At 41.8% G+C, this 24,860-nt stretch overlaps 1 protein-coding gene across 1 annotated transcript in view; it reads right to left on the bottom strand.

Annotated features, from left to right (window-relative positions):
* pclob (piccolo presynaptic cytomatrix protein b) overlaps positions 1 to 24,860 on the bottom strand; it is a 60,148-nt gene that overhangs the window by 20,269 nt on the left and 15,019 nt on the right. The window contains exons 12-19 of the mRNA XM_038706141.1: positions 24,435 to 24,831; positions 22,380 to 22,441; positions 13,529 to 13,934; positions 6,237 to 13,110; positions 3,358 to 4,925; positions 2,948 to 3,213; positions 1,742 to 2,570; positions 183 to 1,233 (exon numbers count right to left, since the gene is read on the bottom strand). Of these exons, the coding sequence (XP_038562069.1) occupies positions 183 to 1,233; positions 1,742 to 2,570; positions 2,948 to 3,213; positions 3,358 to 4,925; positions 6,237 to 13,110; positions 13,529 to 13,934; positions 22,380 to 22,441; positions 24,435 to 24,831 (11,453 nt within the window). The remainder of the gene's footprint in view (positions 1 to 182; positions 1,234 to 1,741; positions 2,571 to 2,947; positions 3,214 to 3,357; positions 4,926 to 6,236; positions 13,111 to 13,528; positions 13,935 to 22,379; positions 22,442 to 24,434; positions 24,832 to 24,860) is intronic.

The raw sequence follows: 24,860 nt of genomic DNA, 5'->3' as shown, positions 1-24,860 counted from the left end.
ATCTAATGTGAAATTCACCATCACAGAGGGAAATACAGTAACCAACAACAATTATCTGGAGAACCGATAATTGAGAAAGAGCCAGTTAATGCACAAAGTCAGTAAGACTACTCAGTATTAGCATGCGTTACAAGCAGGTCCACACAGCTGAGGTGATGGAACAGTGTCAGACTCCTATTTACCTTCGCTGTCCGACATGGCACCTTGCAAGTCATCCATGATGAATGCGATGTCTCGATCATAGCCCCGCGTTCGAGATTCCTCTCTCATATGTTGCTGTACCTCTGGCAGGGAATGGCTAGACCCAAATTGATCCCTGGAGTCAGCAGAGATGGGAGGGAGAGGTCCAGCTGAGGCTCTAGCCATACCCATTGGCTGCCCCACTGGGCTCAGAGGGCTCTCCTCCTCAGAGTTCTGAGCCACAATGGGGATACGGCCCCGGCTCTGGCTGATAGGTAAACTGGTGGGCTTTGCTCTGGCCACCCCAGGGGCAAATGCTGCATCTAGGACCTCTCCCTCTGTTTTAAGTCTAAGTGAGGAGCTGGATAGGTCCCGTTTGATGGATAGATCCAAGCCATAGACAGAAGAGGGGCGGGAGGAGGGGCGTGATGAGGGTCGGGAGCGGGTGCCACTTGGGTAGGTGCCATCATCATGGGTAGTAGCCCTGATAGTGGATCCCAGGCCAAGGGACTGTCCAAGATTAAGAGAACCAGCTAGATTGGCCCCCAGGGAAGAACCCAAATATTTTTGCTGCTCAGACAAGTTCTTTCTTAGCCCAAATGTAATCTCATCCTGAAGCAACCTTGCTGTAGCCGCCAGATTGGTCACAGAGGAGGCCCCAGATCCCATGTAGCTACCAAAGTCAGGCTCCAGGTCCCTACTCTCTTGAATTGGGGAAAATTTTGTAATGGCCTTAGGGTCTATTAGGGCCTTTTTGTTCTTCATCTGTTTCTGGTAGAGCACAGCTGCTGGAAGTTGCTTTGCAGCCTGTTTTTCAAGGGTGAGCCTGCCAATGCTATATTTCTCTCCTTTAGGGAAGTGTCGAAAACTGCTATCGCTGGGGAGATACTGAGGCAGACCCAAGCCTGTTAAGTGTTCTAGTCCCTCAGCTCCTCGCCTGAACTCCTGCTTGATTTGCTGCTTCAGTAGCTTCAGCTCATAGGGCTCCTCCATAGTGTCATCTTCTCCTTTGCCATAACCCTGAAGCCGAGATGAGCCTAAAAAATCTGCCACCTAAAAGGGAAAAACAATATGTGACACATTGAGTGTTTTCTCAACAGTAGTGTAAATTAAACTCACACAATAACAAATCCATTTTTTATGTTACATATACCTCAAGAATAAGTTGTCAATGACACCTATACAGAAGGGGCCAGACTGATCTGTTATGTCTACATTTGTTTGTAATTGTTTTTCAGTGTGAATAGTGTTGATGATGCTTGTTGCACAGGGCTATTGAGCTAGTTCTTCTCTTCCAAATGTGTCTATACTGACATACTGTATATGCAAAGTGTGAAAAGGCTGAACCTTTAGGAACAAATGAATACTTTTATAGACATGCTTTGTTTTGCTGTATTCTGAACTAGCTTCAAAAATTGCATCACAGCAACAAAAGTATAGTACGCCAATTTTGAAATTTTGTATGGTCAGTGACGGATTAGTGAAACAGCACCCTAAAAGGTATATACACGAGGAGTTGAGGAAGGTAAAATAGAGTATAATGTAACAAAATAGTTTTTACCTCTGCTGTGCGCCTGACTTCTGCTGCCCTGAGAAGTCTGTCTGCCTTGGACAACTCCTTATCAGGCAGGTTGAATCCAGAACCCAAGCTGGTGTTGCTTAGCCCCGTTGAGGCCTTGGTGAGCTCCCCTATGTCCTCTATCAGCACATAGTTCCTTGCATTGTGGTGGTCAATATCGGCATAGAAGGAATCAGCAGAAATGCTAGACATCGGACTAGAGGCCATGCTCCTCTCCTCTAGCCCTAGCCTCAAGTCCAAGTTGCCATACTTGCCCCCCAGATGAGCCACCCCATAGCCACTTTCTGTGGAGGTTGGCACAATGAGCAGAGGCTGGTTGCGTATCACTTCATAGTTGGTGGTGATCTTAGGCTCTAAATCAGTCAGGGTGGTTTGACGCTGCTTTCCCTGCTGCAAGAGCAGAGCATGTTGGTAGCTGCTAGGTTGAGTCTGTGCATGGGAGAGGGATAGGGTTGGGTAAGGAGACACCTGTTGGTGGTAAAGGGACTGCTGCTGATATAGGTTCTGTTGGGTGTAGTGGCTGGTAGTTTGGGTTTGGGGAACATACTGGGCATAGTGAGAGTAGGGACTAGTAAGTGTGTTGTACTGGGAATCAGCTTCTGTCTGTGGGGGGATAAATTGGTCAAATTCCGACTGGGGAGCTGTCCGTGGTCTCTCCAGGCCATCCCCCCTGGCCTCTCTGATGTTGCTAACCTCACTATCTGACATGTAGTCTCTTTCCTCTGCTACCCCCTGGAGATAGGCTCTCTCTCTTTTCTCTCTCTCCTTCAGCAAGACTTCCTTACGCCGGTTGATACCCATCTCCAGGTATCTACATTAATAAGAAAAATGGTACATATTGTTTTACGATGTAAGCACTATTTTTTATTAACATTACAACCAAAGAGGCAAATAATGTTCTGGGTTCTCACACATTAGTACCTTTTACTATGTGTGAGAGTGGAGAAGTCTCACTGAGTGATGTCAAGGCAGCCTTTTAGCCCATAAACTATCAAGGTAAGATGGGAATCATGCAGATGAATTAGGAATAATGATTGCATGAGAGGGACAAATGCAGTGATATTGGTTGTAATCAATTTAAGACATATTAATTGGTTACAAACATTATTTGTTAGTGAATTAATGTCATAAGGTCTGAACAAAAGCGTAAGCCTATATCCTTAAATGTATTGATCTGTGGCATCTCACCGTAGTTTGGCGTCAATCTCCTTTTCCTCTTCATCGAGCTCAGCCTGTTTCTTGCGAAGTTTAGAAGATTCTCTCTCCACCAAATCAAGCTCCTTGTCAATGTCCTGTAGGATCTTTGCCCGGGCCATTGTTGTACTGCGGGCAAGACGGCGACGAGCAGAGTTGGTGCTGTAGCCTGACCGTCCTGTCAGAGAGTCATCCTCAGGAGGGGGATCTGGCAGTGTTCGCTTCACCTTCTTACCTGTACCAGAGGGAGAGCCTCTGCCCTAGAACATCAAAACAAAAATTATAAATAAGTAAATCATTAAATGATGACTAAAAACACAATTTTCTGCATTATATAGCATAACATAAGCACTGTAATTATCATTATCAATTTTTGTAATTATTCATATTCTGTCATGACTTACAGAATAGCTGTCTGCATAGTATCCACCCATCCTGTCTTCTGTGGTAGGACTAAGGGATTTAGGATCAGATAGAGACTTCTGACCAGCCTTTAATATCCGAGGGCCAGAGGAAAATCTGGTTGGATCAGCAGTCAGCATTCTTTGCCCTCCAAGTGACTTTTCCGGAGACAGGGGGGAGACTTGGGTGTAGAAGATTTTAGACTTAGAGGGGACATCTGCTGTTAGGTGTGTGCTGTAGCTCACCTCAACGGGTGTGTACCTTCTGTCTGAGTCAGTCTGACAGCTCAGACTGCCACCTCTCTGAGAGTTCTCTGGAGCAGAGATATGCTTGATGATTTCCACCTTAGTGTCCATCTGTACATTGGGTTGTTTGATAGTTCCAGAGTGGTCAGTCTGGACAGAGATCTCTGCCACTGTCTGGATAGCAATGCTAGAGACCTTTGAGCCATGTTTCCCATCACTACTATGCTTTCGTGAGCGTCGTCGAGCTTTTGTGGGAGCATCCCATTCATCTTGGTCCTCATCATCAGTCTGAGCTGAGCTATCAACATTTCTCTTACTCTTCTTTCTCCTTCCTACCAACTGCTTCTCTGCAGAGTCTTCATCATCTGTCTGCACCCCACTATCAATAATTCTTTTCCCTGTGTCCTGATCAGCTTGAAGCTTTTTTACTAGATTAAGCTGGTCCTGACTTTCCCCTAACTGTGTACCAATAGATGGAGTTGTAGACTCATCTTTGACAGGCCAGTACTGGCCACTATCCCCTACACCTGCATATTTAGCATCAAGGAGGTTACCTGTGGTACCAGTGCTACCATAGTGCTCATCTAGCTGGCGCTGGAGGTGCAGTTGAAGTTGTTGGATTTGTTGCAACTGCTCCTTCTGCTGGGCATAGGTCTCCTGTTGGGCCACCATGTGGGCATGGTGCTCTTCCTCTTGCTGCAGGAGAAGCTGCTGTTTCAGAGCCTGAAGCTCTTCAAGCTCCCTTTGGACCATTAGCTGCTCCTGTTCACGGTAACGCTGGATCTCCTGCCTCTCCCACTCCAGCTCTTCAGCAAGACATAACTGCTTCAGTTTCTCTAGCTCTAGAAACTCCCTCTCCATCTGATACTGGGCCATCTTGGCATTGTCTAATCCAGGGAATATTGGGGAAGAGGCTAAGGCATCCAGAGAGGCAGCAATTGCTTCCAGGGTGGTGTCTGAGTACATATCCGGATAGCCCGTTATGATGTCAGCCAAAGCTGTGGGTAAAAGCTCCTTAGGTAGCCCTGTGTCATAAGGGATGATCTGTCCCGGGTCTCCGCTGGGAATGAAGCCATACGGATGTGGCAATGACTGGTTCTGGATTGTTGATGTAGGTGCTAAGGTAGTGCTAAAGACAGAGCCTGGTTGAGTGGTAATTGCATATGTGGATGGAACCGGGGCAACAACAGAGGAGTAAACTACTCCATCTGAAGTTCTTAGAACACTATTTACACCAAACCCAGCTGCAGGGACCTGGGAGTATGGAACAGTAGTCATCCCAGGGTAGCCTCCAGTAGCTTTGCTAGTGTAGTCTAGAGCTTTACCTGCCACAATAAGTCCAAAAATATAGTTTTTACTTCATCAAATACATAAGAATTTTAGAAACAAACATGAGGTACTGTCTATGAGCTAAAGGTCATGCAATTTGGATTTGAAACGACTCTCAGAGCACATGCATATCTGTAGTTATTTAGGCTAGCAAGATGCAAAACCAAAGTATTGAGGGAGCACACGCAGGCACACACATGCATCTGTATAAAGAAGGGGAAAAAAAGAAAAAACAAGCAAGAATTAATATTATATAATGAAAACATGCATATCAAACAGCTAAGCAAATTAAACAATTAAAGGATGATGATTAATAAACTTAAAGGGAAAACAACCACATACAGTCTCTCACAAAAGTGAGTACACCCCTCACTTTTTTGTAAATATTTGATTATATCTTTTCATGTGACAACACTGAAGAAATGACACTACGCTACAATGTAAAGTAGTGAGTGTACAGCTTGTATAACAGTGTAAATCTGCTGTCCCCTCAAAATAACACATCTCGCTGCCATTAATGTCCAAACCGCTGGCAACAAAAGTGAGTACATCCCTAAGTGAAAATGTCCAAATTAGGCCCAATTATCTTTTTTCCCTCCCCGGTGTCATGTGACTCGTTAGTGTTACAAGGTCTCAGGTTTCAATAGGGAGCAGGTGTGTTAAATTTGGTGTTATCGATCTCAAACTCCCTCATACTGGTCACTGAAAGTTCAACATGGTACTTCATGGCAAAGAACTCTCTGAGGATCTAAAAAAAAAAATTATTGATCTACATAAAGATGGCCAAGACCATTCAGCGGTTCAACAGGACACGCTCCACTCAGAACAGGCCTCGCCATGGGCAACAAAAGAAGTTGAGTGCATGTGCTCAGCGTCATATCAAATAATGGTGGCCACACAAAATACTGACACTTTGGGACCTATTTGGACATTTTCACTAAGGGGTGTACCCACTTTTGTTGCCAGTGGTTTAGACATTAATGGCTGTGTGATGAGTTATTTTGAGGGGACAGCAAATTGACACTGTAATACAAGCTGTACACTCACTACTTTACATTATAGCAAGGTGTCATTTCTTCAGTGTTGTCACATGAAAAGATATAATCAAATATTTACAAATAAGTGAGGGGTGTACTCACTTTTGTGAGCTACTGTATGTCTTTAGTAAGTAAAGTACTGAACTGTAACAATACAAATTATGGAGTAAAGGAACTTTATTATTAAATCAATCAAATGCAAGCCCATAAAGCAAGCACAGAGCATGGTTATGAAAACCTGCAAACATACAGAAATACCTCCATACTCACCAGGGGAAAGTTTGGCAGCAGTGAGGTCTATAGCGCCATCTGAAGATCCACTGAGATAGTCATAGTCATTCTTGAGATCATAGGAGAACAGTCCTGCCTCTGTCAAGTTGGTCTCAGACATTGAAGCTTTTATACCATACATGCCTTTGATACCATACAGTCCAGCATTTTCGTATTGGTAGTGGTCATCTCTATAGCCAAAACGGTTGTCGGGCTGGGTTGTAACCGGCGGCTGTGTTCTGCAGCTTCCTGTAAATGGTAGCTTGTAAATGACATCACAGCATACACTCCTCCTACCAGCTGTAAGGTCAACTGGAGTCCCATCATCCTCTACAACAGTGGTCACCACTCCTGGACCAGACAACGCTACCATGGCTTTCACTGGTCTGTAGTTTGACAGATCCATGGCTCCTGTGGCTTCTAGTGAAAGGACAGGACCTCCATTGCTGATAGCTGCTGGGGCCGAAGTAATTGGCTGTTTGTCTCCTGAGGAGATAAGAGCTCCAAAAGAAAGATTAATGGGTATGTCTTGAGCTGTGGATGCTACAGCACTGGCTGTGGCATGGGAATTCACAGGTCTGTATACAATTTGTGCTAATGGTTCGAATGGTTTGTATGTGGTAAGAGACAGAGGCAATGACGTAACAGGGCCCTGCAAATCGAGTGGTTTCTCTGCTGGAGTGTTGTTATAGGAGGCAATGGTGGCTGTGCATGTGACTATTGTGATGCTGTCAGTGACAACAGACAATGTGGTTGCAGGGGTGATCCCTGCACTAAGATTTACTATCTCAGGCTGCACCGCAGTTATTTGACGCCCACTAGAGTCACTTGAAAATGACTGTCGACATGACTCAGGTGGTGTCAGGTCCATTCCTTGTTCAGTCATCTTTATGCCAACCTTCATGGTACGTAAATCGATAACATCACCAGGGTAGATTATCTTTCCATTCTGTTTCGGCAGAGTTTGGACTTTAGCCATGTCTGGTTTTATAGTAATTGCTACAGTGGGGGAAGAGACCTGTGGAAGTCTTTCATGGACAACAGAAACAGTGGTCCTCTGGACCTCAGTGGTGACAACCTGAGTGACTAGGTTAGGCAGGCTTTCAGGAGGCTGGCCTGAAGTGGAAATTGAAGAAGAATACATGTGACTCATACTGGAGACCACCTTTTCTGGTCCTCGAATTTCTTGGCTCTCAATAGACTCTTGCTGAATTTTAGTGATGGTGACTGGAGCCAGGGATACACCCTGTGGAATGTCATGTACAGTGGGCATTGAAGATCTCCTACTGTACACATCAGTGGTTATTATCTCCAGAGGTTGATCATATTCCAATGAATAAGTCATGTGTGGTCTTTGTTCTGTTGAAGGAATAGATCCTCTACTATGGGGGACCTGAACTGCATAGGCAATAGGAACATCTTTTTCAGCTGCCACGTTTATTACCTGTGCCAGTGGTAATGGTTGCTGCATGGTTATGGATTCTCTCCTTGTGGCAGCAAAGGCCTCAGTTGTGACCACCTGCGTGGGCGTTTCATACTCTGGATAGGTAAATATCTCACTTGTGGTGTATGGTGGCTGTACTATGGATGATATTGATGTCCTCCTACTGGCGGTTTCCTGAGTTGCAATAACTCCAACTGGCATGGCAGGCACTGCCCAAGGCTGCATCACTGTTGATGGTACTGAACCTCTTCTTTCATCAACATCCTTTGTAATAATTTCTGTGGGTGTCTCACGTTCAGGCTGTGATGCTATGACCTCCAGTGGTGGTGTTGAATGTGACATGACTGAGGATGTAATTGTTCCATGGACCTGTGGAATGTAAGTAACACAAGGTACATCTGCCTGTACTCCCATTTGTTGGACTTCCATCATAAGAGGTGGTGCTGTTACTTCACCAGTTGTATGAGTTATCATCTGTGCAACTGTAGTTAGTGGCAATACCTTAGCAGCTTCAGGTGTTGGGGTTACTTCAGCTAGTACGGGTAGAGGATGAGGTACTGGCATTACTGATGCTCCTAGTATTCTAATAGCAGTGCCAGTTGTAATTACCTCTGTAGGTAATTCAAACTTTGTAGGGAGGGTCACCACTTCAGATTCAGGAAGGTTTTGCTGCGTAGACAGCTGCTCTGTTACTAAAGGCAGAACTTGTGAAGGCTGACTAGTTTGTGGTACGGATGGGTGAGTATTGCTAAAACCTGTTGACAATTCTTGCTCTGTAGAGTGAGTCACTGCTTCAACTACCGTAAGTCGCTGTTGAACAGGAATTTGCTGGCTCACTGCTGGTATTGGTGATCTTATGACAAGTGCCTCAGTGACAGTGACATCAGTGGGCATATCATGTTCTTGTTGTAGTATTTCTATTTGAGTTTCAACGTTTGGATAAAGAACAGTTGAGGGGACTGCAGCTGGTCCATCTTCAGGAACTAGTGTATCTAAAGGAACATCAGGCTGCAATGGTACAGCAACAACTTCTGACAGAGACAGTGGCTGCACAGGTACAGTTGGTATAGGGGCCTGAAGAACTAATGCTTCAGCTGAAACCTCTGGTGGAACTGTTATGACCTCTGTGGCTATGTTTGGATGCTGAGCAACAAATGGTATAGTCTTTCCTCTTGCTATGGCTTGGACTGTTGATGGTTGAATAAGAAACTTTGGATCTGGGGGCATTGTGATGACCTCAGACATTGTTGAAGGTGGTGGCAGTGGCTGAGGAACTGATTCTTGTTGTTGCAGATATGGTTTCTTAATTAGAAGAGGTACACTTTGTGCCTGAATAGATTTGTCTTGACCTGATGACACTGTGATGACGTCAGCCACAGATGGTGGTGGTTGCACAGAAGACACAGTGTCTCTCTTTTCTTGCACATTAGCAGCCACAATGTCAGAGGGTGTCACTTGCACTAGTGCAGTTGGAGCTACTGGTATTGGAGGTGGATGACTTACAGTGGGGACAGAGGCTCTCCTAACTGTAGCCTGAGCTGAGAATGCTTCAGTGGGGGGTTTCTGCTCTGAAGGTGTAGTCCGTACCTCCGACACATTTGCAGATGGGATGGAGCCTCGTCTTACAGGTGCCTGGACTGTTATGCCTTCTGACGGTGAGCCAGGCTCAGATGGAAGGGTTATCACAACATAGGTTTGCAAGCATTTCGCATGTCTAGGAGACAAAGGTGATTTAGGAGAAGTTGCACTTAACTTAGAGTCCACAGGTCTTGTCAGGCTAAGTGACAGAGCATTTGGAGGTTCTTTGGTCCTGGGCAGTGTTGCAGCCTTGGGGGCCACAGGAGGTGGTGGTGGCTTTACACTCTCTCCTGGCTTGTGGCTGAAAACCAATCCAGCTGGAATTGATATAGGCTTAGGTGGTATGGGAGGAGGAGGTCTGGTGGTTTGACTAGGGCCAGTTGTTGTAACTGGAACTTGTGCTGCTATGGTTGTAGCAATTATACCTGCAGGGGGAACTTGTGCCTTTGGATAAACCGTTGGCTTGGGTAAAGTGGTAGGAGGTGGTGGAGGTGTATCTGCCACAGGTATTTCTACTGTGTCTATAACTTTTGCCCCTGCCATAGATTTAGGCACAAGTGGTGGAGCTGAAGCTATTGGCGTTGCTGACACCTGGGATAGTGAAGCTGTATCTGTGCTGGGTATATCTGAAGCACGGTGTTTGGCTATTTGACTACTTTGTTTCAGATAAGGGGTAGAAGGTATTGACCCTGTGCTAGATATGTCTTGTTGGGTTTGTCCAAGCAGAGATATGTTTTCCACACTGGGCACTATGGTGACTACATGCTCTTGTCTGGTTGGGGATAGTACTTTGGGTACAGATACAATGTCTGGTTGTATGTCTTCTATTCTTGGCTGCATATCCACAACTATAGAATGCATTGGCTGGCAGGCCACTGTTCCCATAGCTATGGTGGTGGTCATAGTAGGGGTGATATGCTGAACAGTCCTTACTAGTGGCAGCTCTGTGTTGGGCTCAGGTAATGACACTGAAGTAGACCGAGGGGGAGGAGGAGGTGGAACCTTCTTTTTGACTATAGTAGTTGATACTGGAGCTGGAGCTGGCACCTGGCCTGTTTGAGCCAAAGCTGGGACTATCACTGGGCTCTTAGACGGGATGGCTGGTTGTACAGAGACCACTTTTGCTAGGGCTAGAGCTGGGGTAGTTACAAGTGCTGAGACTGGTAGTGGAGATTGTGCTGAGATTGGAGATGTAGTTGAAACCAGGTCAGGCATCTGGACTATGACTGAACCAGGGCATGAGGCCAGAGTGACAGAAGCAGAAACAACATGGGCTGAAGCTGAAATGGAGACCACAACAGGTTTGGATGCAACTAGGGCTGTAGGTTGAGCTGAGACAATAACAGATGGAGCTTCAATTGGCACCTGAGATAGAGATGAAACTAAATCTGACATTTCAACCGGGGGTACAGGTACAGGAGTAGACTCCACTAAGACTTGATTTGGTGTTTCAACTGTAGAAGCCTTAACTTGAACTACTGCAGTTGTTTGAGCTTTGGATGGATCAGACACCACATCTGGTATTGTAACTATAACTGTGGTTGGAGTGGGACAAGAGACTGGGTCCACACTAGACAGTGCTGCTGGAATTGAAGCAGGCAATAGTGGAGAGATCTCTGGAGGTGACTGGGATACAAATGAAGTTGGAGGTGTTGGTGTAGACAGTGGAGTTGAATCTGATGAAATAGGTGTTTGAGCCTGAAATGAGGATGAAGATGTAGCATTAGAAGCCAAACTGGAATCTGGAGTGGCTGGTGAAGTTGGAGGTGACACTGGTGACACAGGGGAAGGTGTAGTAGTTAGTTCTGGGGCTGATATCGGAGTTGGAATAGGTTTTGGCACTGGAATTTCACAGACCACACATATAGGCTCCATTTCAGCAGTGTCAGATAAAAGTGAGCTTATGGATGGATCATCTTTAGTCTCAGACTCATCACTCGGTGTAATGTCAGAGGAAACACCAACACCGTACTCGTCTGCAAGACTGTCATCCTCTTCCTCCCCAGATGAACATTGGGTAATCTTGAGGTCTGGTATGGGGAACAATGCCTTTCTGAGTGCAGGATCTTGAGGTACCATAGGCCTAACAAAACCTATAGATCCACTAGGAGTACTGGGAACAACAGTCACCTCAGAGCGCTTAGGGGGTTCAGAGGGGCGTGGTGGAGCTGGCCGTTTCTTTTTCTTCATTGGCATTTCACTCAAAGTTTCAGTGCATGCAAGAGGCACATCAATTTGTCCAATGAGGGATGTCTCTTCCATGAGTATGGTCACCACACAAGTCTCAGCAACCTTGGGCGGCCCAGTGACATAAGTCTCTGATGAGGAAGATTCGATGGCAGTCCGGGCCTGTTGAAACTCTTGTTCTATCATCATCAGTTCTCTCTTTTTCTGCATCATCTCCTCATAAACTTCCTCTGGAGACCTGAGTTTTTTGAGAGATTCAGAGCCAGTATCCTGTTTGGGTTCTTCCCGTTGAGATGGACTCATCATAATTTCAGGTTCCTCAACTAAGGATTCGTAAAGATAGTCCTCTATTGCCATTCCTCCATAGAGCGGTTCAATATCAGGAGGACTTTCCCCTGGAATAGATTTTGTCTTCTGAATAATTTCCTCATATGCTTCTTCAGCACTCTTTAAAGATTTTGTCACAGTGTCCATCTCTTTAAATGGATCAGAAGAAGTATATGGCATCACTGTTGGTGAAGGCTTAGATCCTGTTTGTACAGTTCGCCAAGCCTCTGGTTCTGATTCTATACTGGCAGAGTACTCCGAGCCAGATGTTTTATTGGTTTCATCCATTATGGTGACCTGTCTCAGATTCTCTGTGGAGGAAACATCTTCAGCTGGAGACAGTGGTTGGCCTTGGGCCCTAAGTTCATCTTTGTTTTTCCTAGACTTCTCTTCCTCCCGCATTTTTTCTTCCTCAGAGGAGTCTTCAATTGTGGGGAGAGGCTTGGTTGGCTGTCTGTGCTTACCTTTGCGATACTGTTTGTCCCCACTGACTTTCTTGTGAATGGGGCTGCTATCACTATCCTCCTCCAAAGATGAGGCTGATGTAGGTGAAGATCCTGGTGTAATGCTAGATGCCTGAACACTAGATGATCCCTTTGACAAGGATTCTGTGATGCTCTCTACTTCTTCATCTGTGCTTTGTCTCTGTCTTATGACTGGAATAGCTTTCTTGAAAGTAGTGCTGGGCAACGTTTCAGGGACATCTTGGATAGTTGCAGTGTCTGTTTTCGGAAGGGCTTTTATCTTGGCTGGGCTGTCTTCATGATCTGTGCTACCTTTTCTAGAAAGTGATTTGGCTGTGACTGAAACATTATCAAGCTCAGACTCCTTGATAGCTTCCTCATTTGCCAAATTGTTATCTTTCTCATCTTCTGAAAGAGACATTACTTCTTCATCACCCATACCCATTATCTGCTTGCGTATGAACTCTTCATCTTCCATAGAGGAGTCAGCGCTTTCAGTTTTGATGTCCTCACTGCTGGATGAAGCATTGCTCACCTTCCGCCTCCTCTGAACTTCAGGTGAAGGTGTGAGTTCACTTCCACTGCTCTGACCCATTTCCTGGAAACTTAGTTGCCTTCTCTCAGCTTTAACATCCTCCTTTACTGGCATGGATGGGTCTGCAATTACATCATTTTTACTTGTATCACTAACTTCTTTCCCGTTCTTTGCTTCTTGCGATATGGGTAAAATCTGGGGTATATCTTCAAGCTCCTCTGCTTTGGATTTAGGCTTAGCAGTTGTCACAGAGGCAACTATGTTTTCCAGTTTAACCTGCCCAGTAGTTAGGGAGACCTTTCTTTCTTTCATTGACTCTTTTTTGGTTTCATCTTGCTCCTAAAACGTGCAGAAAATAATTTAACAGTAAGTATATATCATTGATAAAAGAACCAGACTTTCTGGGACAAACACAAGTATTTGACCTTGTTTTTACATGTAGCTGCAGCATGCTATTAAGAGTAATTCTGAAAATTGTCTAATGCAGTGGGAAGGTGCATTATTCACCCAAGTTTTGTTAAAATAAAGTAAGCAATGGTAAAAATACAACATTCATATTGGAATAATGCTTGGTGAACAATTTTTTTCAATAGCAGTGTTCTTTACTATTAGAGGAAACACAGACTGCACATACAGTAGTTTGTCAGTTTTGTGTCCAAACATTAATGTCAACACTGCTAGGAATAATAATAATAATAGGAAGGTGCCTACATGTTTGAAAGACTAATTATTTTTAATCAAAAGGGAGCATTCTTACTTTTATGATGATGTTCTTTGTAGATACTGGTTGTGTGTCTGGAGTTGAGGTGACATCAAAAATCTTTTCAACCAACTTATCAGGCTCTTCCTTTCTGTCAGCTGCTATGATTGGTTCTACTTCCAGTACCAGCTGTCGTTCTTGTGACTTTGGTTGCACCACAACTTGCTGTAAAGACTTTGCTGTGCCTGTCAGTTTGATATGATCATAAGGCTGTTCTTCCTTAACAATAATCTCTGGAGCAGAGAGTTCTGGCTTTGTTTCAGTCTCTGGAACAACTCCAGCCATAACAACTTCTGCAGCAATAGGTGAGGTCGGGACAAGTGTAACCTCATTCACTGGGAAAGATAAAGCTGCAGCTACACCTGCTTCATCTTTGATTTTTGAATAGTCAGTTTGGAAAATTCTGTCTCACTGAGGTCTTTTTTCACTGCCTCTTCTTTGTTTCCCACTGTTATAGTCTTGGGAACATCTGCATTTGGCACTTCAACCTTTGGTGTTGCTACTGGGGCCATAGTTGGTATAATGGATTCTGCTATAGATGCTGCTAAAGGCTGTTTTTCTGCTGCAATAGGTGAAACCCTTGCTGTGGGTATGAGTGTGGTGTCGGCCTTGATTTGTGCAGAAGCTGCTCTGGCTGTAATTTCCATCTTGATAGATGTAGGTTCCATCTTTGCTTTTGGGGTTGGAACTGTTGGTACTGCCTTGATAGGGTCTGGTGTGGGCTGTGATTTTGTGGCCACAGGTGTGGGCTCTGCCTTTGAAGGGGCAGTTTGGTGCTCTGCCTTTTTGGTTGCAGGTGTAGCCTGGGTCTCTGGCTTGGTTGATACAGGTGAAAGCTGGGGCATTTTTCCTGAGTCTCCCAGCTGTCCCAACAAAGCCCTTTGAGTTTGGCAGTTCAGACACAGCCATTCCTTCTGTATCAAACAAACAAACAAACAACATATGAAGAGGAAACACACTATATAGACTGATATAAAAACTTGTTAAAAGTCCAAATTGTTATTTTTTACCTGTGGTATATCACATTTACAATTGAAGACTTTCATTTATATATTCAGTTCATGCATTCAACTGGATACAATTCTAAGTACAGGCCTACAGGGGTATTTCATAAAAGAGGCTAAGAAAAGCACGGTTTATTCTGGAATGCCTGACTTGAGTGAACCTAACTTACATAACTGAAGATTAAACTCAGCGAATGTGGTCAGTACTAAAGCCACACCTGCATTAGCAGATTAGCATCAGCTGCTTCATTCATGCTTTACCATCAGTGTTTCATTCATCAGTTGCTTCATTACCAGCTGACTAATAACATACAATAATGTTCATGAGGATAAACAGCACTGTTCTGGCTTTTGTAACATGTGACATTTCACTGTTACTAAGCTGATGCCACATGATGACACTCATGGCAGTGCTGTTTGCTGCTGCAGCTCTATCCACCACTACAACCTCCTAATCATTCTTTGAGAATTCCCTCACAAAAGCAGAGCTCTTTCCTCCAAATCCAAATCCAACAGCAAAATGCATTTTCCATAAATTGTAATATCCTTGATCTAAGCTCTGAATTAGCTTTTTCTAAAAACTGTTTGCACTACCGAAATTATTATTATTGTTATTATTATTATTATTATTATTATTATTAGTAGTAGTAGTAGTATTGTACTATAGCTCCAGTTTTTCACAACTTTGTGGAGGAGATGGTGCTGAAAAGAAATGTAATTTAGACTGCCTTAACTCTACTTTGTTTAACGTCTTTAAATTTTAATTCAGTTTTTATAAAGACTACAGATAAATACAAACGTATTAAATTTGCAAATGATAGCAGGTTCCAATTGTGTGTTTGTGGGCTTACACAGTAACTTTAAAGTTGAAATTCTATGGAGGTTAGTTTAAAAACAAAACTCACACTTCAAAAATCAATGATGCATTGCTGTGTCTTGCAGTGGATAATAACTAATAGTTTTCACATTTTCAACTATCAAATTCTTCTTTGAAATGTTACAGACAAGAACATTGTACAATACAACAAAGTCTCTTATGCTGAGTAATACCATAGTAATAAATGTGATATAATTCAGTCCTCACCCAGCCCTATCGATGCTGGACAATTTTAAACAACCAAAGCATTTACATAGAAATATTAAATATTCAATATGACAGAAGCATAGAATTGCGTTCTTTAATATTCACATGCTCACTGCTATTACACTAGAACTTACGACACTTGTAAAACAGCAATAAAAATGCTTACCTTGCAAAAGAGCTAATCACATCTTATAAGCAATTCTGTTACTTTAAAAATGTAATCCTCTGAAGACACATTTCTTATAACATCTAAGCGCCATAAATGAAGGGTTAAGGAGGAGAAGAAGGCGTGAACTGTCAATTGATAAAGCAGTGTGTCTGTAGCAACCTAGTAGACCAAATCACAGCAATGCGCCTGCCTCTGCAGTGCAAGGGAGAGCAGTTCTGATATACAGGACAGAGTAGGAGATTACATTGCACACATACAGTATTCTGTTTGTGAAACACCATTAAAGGTTCAGTGTGTAATATTTCTAAGGATTCATTGACAGAAATGCAATACAATATCTCTAACTATGTTTTCAGTGGTGTATAAAGACCTTACATAATGAACCATTATGTTTTTACTACCTTAGAATGAGCCATTTATATCTACATAACCGCGGGCACCCCCTTCTATGGATGTCGCTGTATTTTGTCGTCATGTTTCTACAATCGCCGACAACGGACAAACAGCGCTACAGAGCGCGTTTCGTCATCACGGCGATCTTCTTCTCCTTGTATAATTCCGGCAGTGTAGACACTGTCACTACATTAAATGTAGTGACTTCTTCTTCTGTAGAAGAATTAGAGGAAATGATAATAATGATAATAATAATAATAATAATAATAATATACAGTCTCTGAGTAGTCCTCTCCTCTAGATACAAACAGCCGACGGCAGAAATCACGTATATGGAGCTGTGGAGTCTGGATCTGTGGCTGTGGGTCACCTTCTGCCCCCGTGTTCCTGCTCGACACCCTCTGCTACAACTATTGTTACTAGTCCTATTGTTATTATTGTTATTATAATCATTAACATTACGATTACACTACTATACATATCTATACCATTTTTCATTTAGTCATTTAGTCTATAGCAACATCACCTTTACTGTCTGTACCTCTGTGTGTATATTGTGTAGGCTTCCTCCCTTCCCTCTCTCTTCTTCCATCCCTCTCTTTTTCTCTCTGTTCCTCTCCTGCCCTCTTTCTCTCTGTTCCTCTTTTGCCCTCTCTCTCTCTCTCTCTCTTGCCCTCTCTCTCTCTCTCTCCTTCACCCCCAACCAGTCGAGGCAGATGGCCCTGAGACATGGTTCTGCTCGAGGTTTCTGCCTCTTAAAAGGAAATTTTTCCTTGCCTCTGTCGCCTAGTGCTTGCTCTTGGTGGGAACTGTTGGGCTTCTGTAAATAACATCATAGAGTACGGTCTAGACCTGCTCTTTTATGAAAAGCGCTGTGATATAACTGTTGTTGTGATTTGGCGCTATATAAATAAAATTGAATTGAATGGAATTGAATAATCTGTGTGGATTTTCCCAGATGGAAGGCTTTGATCTAGGACAGATGTTTTCAAAGTGGAGCTGAAGTTGTCTGTTTTGTTGTCAGGTAATTAACTTAAGTTTGTCGGACTTTAGCGTAATTGGCAATAAAACTAACGTTAGCTTACAGCATGGAAGCAATCAGCCTACTAAACTTTTACTGCAGTGGGGTTTATTTTGTTGTTTATCCATGTATTGTTCTGTAGTACTCTTGCTTCTTGGCATTGTTTGGTTACATATTGTGCTCTGTGTACACAAGCAGGGCATTGTTAAAAAGTGGGTGTTGGTTCCAACTTTTACTACAAGAGGGAGTATACCTGCTAATGAGTAATGTTTGGCACAGCTGCAACATAGTGGTACATAGCTGTAACACATGAGGTTGAAAAGACGGTGTGCTGGATACGATGTACCCATCTTTGTGTATGTTGCAGCCTACAATAAAGAGACTCAAAGCCACCCTGAGTTTTATTTAGATGTAGCATTTTCTTTGGTTAGTCCAGATGAGCCAACCCTCCCAAGTTGTAAAATACTGTATTACAGGAGTATGAGACATCCTGTAGCACTTAATTTCTTGATGTGGCTGTTGATTAATGAACAAATAGCAATAATATTCATAAAAAACATATGTTTTTACTTCTACTTTTATACTTTTAATTTCTTAATGTATTTATCTAATTTCTTGACTGGCAACTTTGCAATCTTGCATCTTTTGTCCTGGGGGGTGTTTGTATAATCTAAATTATATATATATATTATGACCATGTACTTTATAAACAGAAGAAGTATCTGTATGTGTCTCTAAAAACACATTTTGTCTTCGCACTGATACAGATTGCAATGACGTAAATGAAAAACACAGTTCATGGGCTCATGTGCTGACTTGAGCTTTTGTGACGTAATATAACCTCTGTCATACACTGGCTTAGCCCTGCTCTTACAATGCAGCTGTACTGGACATTTCATCTCGGTTCCTATAAATAAGCTTAGAATGCCACACTGCTAAGACCTGTTGTAATCACACTTTTAAACAGAAAGACAAGGCTAGAGGGAACATTTAAATAGGATTGGTCAAAACTTGGAAAATATTATTACTCATTATTATTATAATTTATTATTACTTATCATTACGTAATTTGTATTTTATTGTCTTAATAAGGCTTATTATTATCGTTTTAAACATACAATTGTCCAATTTCTTTACAGAGATTACAATAAAATCATACTAGCATAAATCTACTGCATATAGAGCATGAAAATATAAACTCTCATATTCTACCCTGAGATTGTGGGCAACAGTGCAAGAAGAGCATGATAAGCTTCATAACAGTAAAATTCTTTCACTGAAAACAGAATTGCAGCTAATGAGAACATATGCCGTCTTGATAAATAATGTCAGAATTTATGCAAAATATTGCTTGACTTAGGAGAAAACTACTGATGCATCCAATCATTGATACTTTTGTGGAGTCAGTTGTGGTTCAGTCAGGAATATCATAATCCTATTAGTTCACAACAGTAACAAACAAAGCCTCATCAGCATTGTGCATGATAATCGTGTAAACTAATGAATCATTTAAACATCAATTTCAAGTGATCTGACACAAGCTCACTTATTAAAAGTTATATGGGTTCACATAAAAGCTAAATCTTGCTGAGGGTAATTCATTTTTGCCATGCATTGTACTGTATCTATGTCTATACCTCATAAATACATAAAAGCTGTGCTTCTGAAATAAATAGAGTTTATTGTAAATGTATTTTTTTTTTAATGACCAACCTGTAAATTCCATTAGTTTGCCTTAAACATTTGTCAACTGGGCTACAAAATGCCCACATATCCCTCTACTTCTCCATCTCCTCCTCCTTTCTCACATTTTCAGGATGTAATCACAACTAAGAAGGAACCTTCTCATGTCACATAGATATGCTAATAAGGAAAACGATCACCACCGAGGCCATTCAGATGATAAATCAGTAATCACAAACTCCAGCTCTTATAGATCTTATAAGCCGAGCACAATCGCCTTATAAGAGGCAGCTTACTGATGCTATCTTTATAAATATGAAAATTAATGTATATGTAGTAATGCCATTTTGGACAAAAATATATTTTTTGTTTATATGAAATCCTGAGCTGGCAATTTGTCAATATGACAATGACAAAGCAAAAATTAATAACTCATTTTATTTTAGATTTTCCCTGTCTTGTGGTGGACAGGGTTGATGGATGAGTCAAACCCAGGACTTCCACACAGGAGGCCACCAGTCAAGTCCCATGTGAAACCAAGTAAATGTTGAGTTATTAGTTAGTTTTAATTTAAATATCATTACTAACTCAAACCACAATGTTTTTTTTAACCTAACCAAGTAGTGTTTTGCCTAAATCTAACCTAACTGCAACCGTTTCACAATGTGCAACCACGTTTAACTTCATGTGACTTATGTCGCATGACGTACGTAACGTAGTTAAGGTCCAGTATGCTCATATGTGTCATTTTGAGAGGCACTGACAAATGAGCAATTTTGTCATTAAGGTATTCTGACATGTTGCAGCGACATTTGCATAACTCCTTAAAATCTGACATGGTGGCCTATTCACCTCTGTCTCACCTCTGTCTAAATCTTCTTCTGCTTCCCTCTAACAGGACAAACTTGAAAAGAGCTATCAGAAAATACTGAGAAGGGTCAAATAGCACTGTTCACAGATGGCTGAGCAACGGCCATTCCAGCATTCCTGAGTCTTTCTGCTGATCTACTGTATCCTCGATCTCCTGCAATCTAAATATGGCCCTGACCCTCACACCTCTCCAGGCACATAGGTCCAAGTCTCAGCATGATAACTGACCTTTTTTAACCCAAATGAAAAACAAACGGAGAGAGCAATTACAGAAATATGCAAATGAAGGATTGTACTTTTGAATTGTGTATTATTTACAAATTAGTAAAGATAAACATTTACACTCTGCCACTGCACCAAACCTTGCATTGGATAACTCATTTAGCCTGCTAGTTTTAAATCAGACTGAAAACTGCCCCCCCAACAACATCCCTGTGAACAAAATGACCTAATCCCATCCCCTCCAGCGCCAGTCACAGCCTCACAGCCACACAGTCTCAGAGCCATGCATCAGAGCCACAGGGTTTGAAAAGTCACCATCATCCTTTTGTCTAATTAAATCTGTTTTATGAGTAAAGAGCAGGAGCCCCAAGCAGAGAGCTGTGGGAGAGGCTGCTCCCCACGATTAGCCTGTGAGCTGGATTACCAGACCTTCACAATGACAGCAATCAGGAAATTATCCTCTTGACACACAGGCGTGCTGCATTAGGCTGGATCTGTGGAGCTTCATAAAAAATTGCCCAGTTCATTTTATTCACAGCAAAAGACATTTTACATTTAACACCTTAGGAAAAGAACCAATTCATACCGGGCACAGATTACCTTCAAAGTTTTTTAAGAAACCTAAATATTTTAAACATTTGTTCAAATAACCTAAATTAAAGTTTACTGGAATTCATAACACATGGCACATTCCACCTTGCATTATATAGATAACTGAAAAGGGGAATGCATTGTGTTTACTTTCAACAGTTGGTATGACAGGTGTGGGGTTCAATAAAGCCATTGTAAAATAAATGTAAAATTTAAATGCACAAATATCTACCAAACTCCTCTAAACAGAAATTACCTGTCACACTTGCATTTTCACACTAATTAATCAATCCAGTAATTTGAATTAGTATTATTTGTACAAACCAACACCTTCTTAAGACACAAGTCACTTGGTATTCTAGTGGTCCTGAAATTTACATTTTGACTGAAGGCATGGTCTTTGTCTAAACAACTATTTCTCAACCTTTCTTCAGTGCTTTCTTGCCTTTGATATCAGAGCTGGTAAGTTTCTAACTGATTTTCTGGCAGAAGCCTTTGGCACAAGCTGTAGCTGGCTAATATACTTGGCTTTCAGCAGCCCCCACAGAGCAGAGCTCCTCATAAATCGAGCTCTCTGATAATAGAGAATGTTGACCCAGTAATCTATAATAATCAGAGTGCTTCATTCTAAAGGCAAGGAAATACACCCTCTGATTTTTCAATCTGACAAATGGTGCATCAGCAAACTTCCCTTTGATGGCAGGGTGCAATAGGGCAAAAATTGGGCTAGAAAAATGACTGAGAGGGAGTGGCAAAAATAAAAAGCAAAGACACTAGGAGGTATATAAAGAAGGCCAAACCTCTTGGGGGGGGGGGGGGGGGGGGGGGGTCCTGTTCATTCTAACAGAAAGTCACATATTGAACCACCAAATATAAGACTATTTCATAAATGTTCTAACGTTAGCTAACGGAATTTTAGCACTGCTAGTCTCATTGTACCTTGTAAAAAGGTTGTGGAAAAAAAGGGTAGGGTTGCAGCACGTTGGCTGTGCTTATCAAAGTCACTATTTAAACATTTGTTTAAAACTATTGTTTGGCCTAAAGCAGAAAATATCTAGCACATAGACCTGATATGTGTGAAGAACACAAAAACGTTGGGGCTAGTGATTTCTTAAAAAACATTTTAAGGGTACTCTGCTGGGCTTGTGCATCAGAGATCTACATCTTGTCATGAATCAGCCTCTAATGGCAAATGTTTGTCAGTTGTGTTTACCTTTGAAGATAAAATATATAGCCACATGATGACATTTATAAAAAGAGGAACTATCTTTCAGACTGTCTCATCTGTCACACAAAGCTTTAGCTGGCAAAGCACGGCACACGTGTGTCCTACTTATCAGACAACAGTCACTCCCAGCCTTTTGAATGCATCAGCTGAAGCAGAAAAGGAAAAAAGAAAAATGGATAGACTTGCTGCTAGCACTCACTTTGCCTAAAGTGGCATCCTCTCCTTTCGAACTTGTAAGTCTTTTTCATATTTTAAAAGGCGGCATTTCTTCTCTGCCACTAAAAAGCCACATACATTCATGATCTCAGAACAGAACTGGAAGGTACAGTCCCTTTGGATAAAGCAGGTCGTAGGACAGCAAGTATGGCAGCTCATCCTATCCAGTTGTGTTAAGTCCAAGCTATTTTTATTTTCCACAGCTATTAAGAGGAATTAATCTATGTTGTACACACAGAAGCAATTATCCATGCTTGTCCCTTCCCCCATCCAACCTCCCTACCCTTAGGCTTTTCCCCCTCTCTGGTGTTCACAAAAAACGTGAGTGTCAACATCACGTAACATTACATAACATTACATTACTTACATCACTTTTGTGTTATTTCCATAAAAATGTGCCATTTGGGCTGATCCTGTGGTAAACTGTCTCTAAGAAACAACATTCAAGGCAGAAATAGAGAAAAGAGGGGGAAAAAGTCACTCACTAACTACAGAGATGAGTTTTGTTGTTTACTGAGAGTCAACAGAATGCAAGACCATTGTCCCCATTCTCACGCAAACAACTGTCAGCCAGAAATACTTCTGTCATAGAAATTAGAAATTCACTGGTGCTATACTATTGGTCACATTATTTCAAAATATGCATCCGATACATTTTGTTTTTTACATTAAAATAACCAACTTTTTACTTGAAAGAACTAGCATCAAATGTGATCTTATTCCTCCAGTTAAATGACTTACATGACTCACATATAACATTATTGAGTTGTGCCAACATAAACACTTAAACATTTCAACTGAAATGGTCATTTAACACTGAAGTAACTATGAGAGAAGAATAACATTTTCTTCAAATCACTCTAGATAGGTCTGACAAACACATCTACAAATTAAGGCATTAACTGTTAATTGCCAGAAAAACACACCAACCCCATAAGGAAATGTGAGCTGTTCGGAGAGGAAAGTATTACTGCACCTAACATATAGGATATGAAAAGGCAAGGGTACACAGCCTTGCATTCAACAATGACCTGCATGTGTGGGTATGTCACAAAGCAGATACACAAAATCTATTGCCACCTACATAAATTGAAGGGGAAATTGTTGAATTACAAGGAGCCACTGATCTGTGAGAGAGCAGATGGCCTGAAAGGAAATGTCTGCTGCCCTAATGTACTGCACCGTGTTGTGTTGGACTTAATCCGTTTCACCTCTGCTTATTGGCATATCACAGGGCTTTGCCATCTCAGATCTCTCACGGGGGCTGGAGATTCCCTGGTCACTGGTCTGTTATGGCAGTAGATCCCATCTCACTAATGCTGTTGCACAACCCTCAATCACTTTAATACATTTCCAGTGCTGCCGGTCTTCTGAAGCACTCTTCTCATGAGTCGTTATGTAATAACTCTGGCTCCTCTAGGTTAGCCACTACTATGTACCCTGCATGTTAGTATGCTTTAAATTTTTTTTGAGACGATTGACGAGTAGGTCAATAATTAAAATAGGTTACATTAATTAACTGCAAACTGACCTCTGTTCAAAGTCACAGTCTAAAAACTGATTCAAGCAAGCTCTCCATATATTTTCACAGCTGTGGCACCTTCATCTATTATTCCACCGCACTGCAAGTCGTGGTCTTTGTCAAGAAAATCCAATCAACAACAGAAAAATATTCAGCTATTTTGAACAACATTTTAGTAGAAATAAAAGGCAGTATGACAGCCAGTCTCCCAGTTTTTACTGTTTACACTGCAGAAGAATATTCAACAAAGTAAAACTAAAATCAATTGTATTTCTTGTACACTCCAACCCAAAGGATGGTGTGCTTGACTAAACATGAATTAACAATAAACAGTATGTACAATAACAACTATAATAACTTGATAATGCAAGAAAAAGTGCTCTTCAATAAGTAAGAACTATCAAATATAGCATATTAGACATAAGACACAAATGATAAGATCTTAATGACGATTTTTTCTTCAGTTGCATTTTTATAAAATTGCCAATTTATTGCTCTTTACCCTATATTTATTACATTTCCAATCTACAAACTTTTGCATCAAAATAATTAGTACAGTATGCTTTCGGTATAGTACTGTGTGCATTTTACTGAACTTGTCGTGAATGGTGGTGAAACAGTTAGGGATTAAACTATGCTTCTTCTCTGTCATTCTGAATTGCTCTAGTAGTCTATAATGCTTTGTTACTCAGTATCAGACATGAATACTAAAAACTAGTGCCCTCATTACAGTCCAATGAAACACCAAGTCCTAATAATTACTTCTGTCAGTTGAACATCAGGCAACTCAATTAATAAAATAGTAGGGTTTGAGTTGGAAATCATAAGAGAAAATATTTTAAACCAAAAAAGAAAACTTGCGTGTGAAATGACATGTAAAATGGATTGCACTGAACTTACCACTGCTGTATGAGGCATGGGGTTAAATCCACAAAGACTGCAGACAGTGTTCTTGCATTCGGTGCAGGTGTTATAATTGGGAGGATCCTTAGAGCCCATGTTGAGTTCGACCTTACAGAGAGGACAGGTGGACACACTTGCTTTAGGAGCAACGTGGATCACTTCTGTGGTTTTTGTTGGCTCTGATGGAGCTTTCTCTGCTTTGGCCTGTGCTGATGGAACTGGCTTGGCCAGTTGAGATGTCTCTTTCTGCACAGCAGGTGGTTTGGTCATCTTAGGAGAAACTGGAGGTGTAGTTTTAGGAGAGACATTGGCTGTAGTGGACATCTTACGTGGAGTAGGTGGTGTAGTTTTAGGTCCCTCCTGAACAGCTGTGGTTATCAATGTAGATGCAGAGCTGAAGATAGAGGAACCAAAACCACGCAT

The sequence above is a fragment of the Micropterus salmoides genome, unplaced genomic scaffold, assembly GCF_014851395.1.
Source record: "Micropterus salmoides isolate LMB-PRFRI ecotype aquatic unplaced genomic scaffold, ASM1485139v1 Ms_hic_scaffold_8, whole genome shotgun sequence".
Taxonomy (NCBI): Eukaryota; Metazoa; Chordata; class Actinopteri; order Centrarchiformes; family Centrarchidae; genus Micropterus; species Micropterus salmoides.
This window is presented reverse-complemented; position numbering and strand designations above follow the sequence as displayed.